Source organism: Poecilia reticulata, linkage group LG9 (assembly GCF_000633615.1).
Source record: "Poecilia reticulata strain Guanapo linkage group LG9, Guppy_female_1.0+MT, whole genome shotgun sequence".
Taxonomy (NCBI): domain Eukaryota; kingdom Metazoa; phylum Chordata; class Actinopteri; order Cyprinodontiformes; family Poeciliidae; genus Poecilia; species Poecilia reticulata.
Window position 1 is genome coordinate 3,138,001 of NC_024339.1, and position 4,276 is coordinate 3,142,276.

The 4,276-nt window shown below is 39.5% G+C and overlaps 1 protein-coding gene across 1 annotated transcript in view; it reads left to right on the top strand.

Annotated features, from left to right (window-relative positions):
* The window catches only part of si:dkey-91m11.5 (BCR activator of RhoGEF and GTPase), a 45,983-nt gene extending 41,869 nt beyond the window's left edge, over positions 1-4,114 (top strand). The window contains exons 14-20 of the mRNA XM_017306526.1: positions 200-259; positions 681-790; positions 1,244-1,383; positions 1,495-1,629; positions 1,732-1,837; positions 3,581-3,740; positions 3,826-4,114. Coding sequence (XP_017162015.1) covers positions 200-259; positions 681-790; positions 1,244-1,383; positions 1,495-1,629; positions 1,732-1,837; positions 3,581-3,740; positions 3,826-3,915 — 801 coding nt within the window. The 3' untranslated portion in view covers positions 3,916-4,114. The remainder of the gene's footprint in view (positions 1-199; positions 260-680; positions 791-1,243; positions 1,384-1,494; positions 1,630-1,731; positions 1,838-3,580; positions 3,741-3,825) is intronic.
* Positions 4,115-4,276: the final 162 nt, after the last annotated feature.

Here is a 4,276-nt window from a genome sequence, read left to right on the forward strand (position 1 = left end):
GTTGAATGCAGCAGTGAGATCTAGTGAAACCAATGCAGGAGTTTTTTTAATTATTTATGCATCACTTTTAAGACAAATGTCACGTTTCAGGGTTTATCACACCATTCACAAACTGAATTTGAATTTTGATCAGAATTTAATTTAAAATGAGCTAATCCTAATCTCATAGAATAAATCYGTTTTGTTCCTCTTTTCGTAGCTGGATCCTCAAACTCTGCAGAATAAAGACTGGCAGAGGACAGTGATTGCCATGAATGGGGTAAGTTGCATTCCAGATGAGGATTAGGCAAAGCTGGAGTTGACTTTGAATGTGGGCCTTATTATTACTGCAATTTAGACAATTGCAGTAATAATAAAATCATGTTATTTTAAATCGTCATGATTTAAATCTTGAGATTGCTTAGAATAACCTTGAAGTAGCTAAGAGGGAAATATCTTGACATAGCAGCAATGTTTGACCAGTAACCAAGGCGTTGTTACAGTTAGCTATAAGAAGCTACGGTAAATTWAATTAGGGTTTATTATAAGAAATGACTCCTTATATAAAAATTGATRGTCTTACTGATTTYCTGTGRCCTCTGTGAATGGAGATCAGTGGAAGTTACTCAGGTCTGCTTTCAGGCGGTTAATCTCATGTTACCAAATTGTCATCAGCTGCTTCTGTCTCCGACCCGATGTAGATCGAGGTGAAGCTGTCGATGAGGTTCACCAGCAGGGAGTTCAGCTTGAAGCGAATGCCGTCACGGAAACAGTCTGGAGTCTTCGGAGTGAAAATCCACGTAGTCACAAAGTAGGTTTCTAATACGATGTTCAGATGATTTTCAGTTTGTATATTTGAGAGGATCCCCATCAGACTCTACTACAGTAGAGACTAGTCTTCCTGGGGTCCACACRTCAAATGTTACAGTAAATCATACTTTTACAAACATCACAAAAAAAGACTTTAAGACACAAGCAATTTGTCTTTTACAAAAGACAAAATTCAAATTTTGTCTTTTGTCTCCTCAACAATTTTGAGGTTTCACAAAAGGACATTACATAAAACACAGAAACAAACACAAAATTTTGACGAGGCAAATTAAAAACAAACTGATAATCTTCACTTTAAGGATAAATTCATCCAATCCGTCAGCTGATCTTCCACGTCAGTGACTCAACATACACAAATTAAAAGACATTTGCTATATTTTTATAATCTGCCTCGTAAAGCTTTGGGTTTTTCGTACATCTCTGTTGTGATTAGGCGGGAACGCTCCAAAGTCCCGCTCATCGTTCGCCAGTGTGTGGAGGAGATCGAGAGACGTGGGATGGACGAAGTGGGGATATACAGAGTGTCCGGTGTTGCTACYGACATCCAGGCCTTGAAAGCCGCTTTTGACTCAAGTTAGTTTGATTTGTCATACAGACATTGTGGCGGGATAAGAAGAAGTATTCTTTTACACTACAACRAATTGTAAGTAGGTCAAGTTGCAGCTTTTCTTGTGCGTTCCGCAGACAATAAGGACGTGTGCGTGATGATGAGGGAGATGGACGTGAACGCCATCGCTGGAACACTGAAGCTGTATTTCCGCGAGCTTCCGGAGCCTCTCTTCACCGACGAGCTGTATCCCAACTTTGCCGGAGGGATCGGTCAGTCGTCACCTTGTTACGTTTTCACCACTCTCGTTTTGTCGCTCTTAGATAAGTTTGTGTTCTGACGGCAGCGAATCCACCTTTGCTTCTGTCTTGCAGCTCTCTCRGACAGCGTGGCTAAGGAGAGCTGCATGCTCAACCTGCTGCTGTCGCTGCCAGAGCCAAATCTGGTGACATTCATCTTTCTGCTGGATCACCTGAAGAGGTAAATAAATGACTGAAAATTAAGCCTTATCTTCTGTGTCTTTACTTATTCCTCAATCTGTACTAAAGAATACATGCCAGTATAATCACTTTTATTTACAACAAAAATGTGAAGGAGCCTTTTTTTTTTTNGACATCCAGGCCTTGAAAGCCGCTTTTGACTCAAGTTAGTTTGATTTGTCATACAGACATTGTGGCGGGATAAGAAGAAGTATTCTTTTACACTACAACRAATTGTAAGTAGGTCAAGTTGCAGCTTTTCTTGTGCGTTCCGCAGACAATAAGGACGTGTGCGTGATGATGAGGGAGATGGACGTGAACGCCATCGCTGGAACACTGAAGCTGTATTTCCGCGAGCTTCCGGAGCCTCTCTTCACCGACGAGCTGTATCCCAACTTTGCCGGAGGGATCGGTCAGTCGTCACCTTGTTACGTTTTCACCACTCTCGTTTTGTCGCTCTTAGATAAGTTTGTGTTCTGACGGCAGCGAATCCACCTTTGCTTCTGTCTTGCAGCTCTCTCRGACAGCGTGGCTAAGGAGAGCTGCATGCTCAACCTGCTGCTGTCGCTGCCAGAGCCAAATCTGGTGACATTCATCTTTCTGCTGGATCACCTGAAGAGGTAAATAAATGACTGAAAATTAAGCCTTATCTTCTGTGTCTTTACTTATTCCTCAATCTGTACTAAAGAATACATGCCAGTATAATCACTTTTATTTACAACAAAAATGTGAAGGAGCCTTTTTTTTTTTTAGCAAACTACTTAGGGTTACTAGGAGAGGCTCTGTTGTATTACCAAATAAACACCAAATAAACCTAATAAATAAATAAGCATGGGACTTCTGCCCCATTTTTGACAAGCATTTGCCTTTAGGGTCAATAAAGTATTTTTGAATGTGAATGTAATTGAATTGTTACTCTGAAGTGCAGACAAATGCCTCCATGTTCATCATAAATATCCTACTTTACATTAGCGTGTCTCACCTTTTTTTCCCCCCATAATCAGATCATGATTTTTAAATGAAGATTTAACTGCACCGCACTAACATGAGCAGTCATTTTGCAGACATTAATAGATATTTTGTATGGGGGTTACATAAAAGGTTAAAACTGCTGGAAAGAAAGTAACCTGATAAACTTTATGCTCACAAACAACAGTGATTCCAGAAGTGACTGTTTTTGATGAGTGTAGCAAACGTGCCTCATTTGGGTTATTTTTTGTGTTGCTAGTACTATTTTTATTTTTTTTATATTGTCCTAATAAAGATTCTGTATTTTGAGGGTTTTTTTATGCTTTTTAATATTTTAAAGTTTAATTTTTAAAGTATGTTATATTTATTTTTATTGTTGTGTCGATGTAAAGGTTTCTGTCTGGCAAGAAGGCTGACTCACCTCACTGAAACCAAATCTACCTAGTGGTATAAATAAAATTGATTGTTTGATTGAATCAACATATTCTCATTTTAAATAATTGTCAAGAAAACAATCCATAGATTTTTCAGACAGAGTGTGACAGATGTACCTTAACAGTGTCGTCATTCAGATAAAGTGGTAACATCTTGTTTTAGTGACTCAAAAGGCAATTTGTTGTCAGAAAAGTGGGTTTTATTTAATTATTTCTTTCTTTTTAACTCTTTTTGTCTTTTTTTTAATAAAAAAAAATTACTAATTACTTTGAAAACCAATGGAATTACAAACTGGGATGTGTTTGTGTCTCTAAACCCGATGATGGCTTTGTTTGTACAGGGTGGCTGAAAACGAGAGCATCAACAAGATGTCGTTGCACAACCTGGCTACTGTTTTCGGTCCCACTTTGCTTCGACCTTCGGAAAAAGACAGTAAACTCCCATCCAGCTCCCAGCCCATCTCCATGAACGACAGCTGGTCTCTTGAGGTCATGGCTCAGGTAAAGCCCATTCCGAAACATCAAACCATGTCACCGTACGGTTAGGAATATTTGCGTGACCGTCTCCTTGTGTTTCTTTTTGAAGGTTCAGGTCCTACTTTATTTCCTCCAGCTGGAGAGCATTCCTGCCCCCGACAGCAAGCGGCAAAGCCTCCTCTTCTCTACGGAAGTATGACAGGAACACGACAAACCTGGGCCGTAACTACCCCGCTCTGAGGAAGAATGCCCCTACTTCCGTTAGCCACCAGGAGGCGCCATCATCCTCTGTTAAAACTGGAAACAACCACCGCAGTCAAAGCCATTTCTTTGGGAGCTAAGCTTGTGGTCTGTTTACGTCAACCTGCTGTGTCATAAAAAAGACTTCCCTTAAACATYTATACGTGGAATATATCATTCCTTTATTTTTTTATTTTAATTTAAGTCTGAAGAAGCAATATTTCCTGTGCTTTGTTCTTCTGATGCCCTCTTCTGTCTGTGTGCACATTATCTCCATATTCACACTGGAGTTTTTTTCTTTTTCTTTTTTTTTTTTTTTT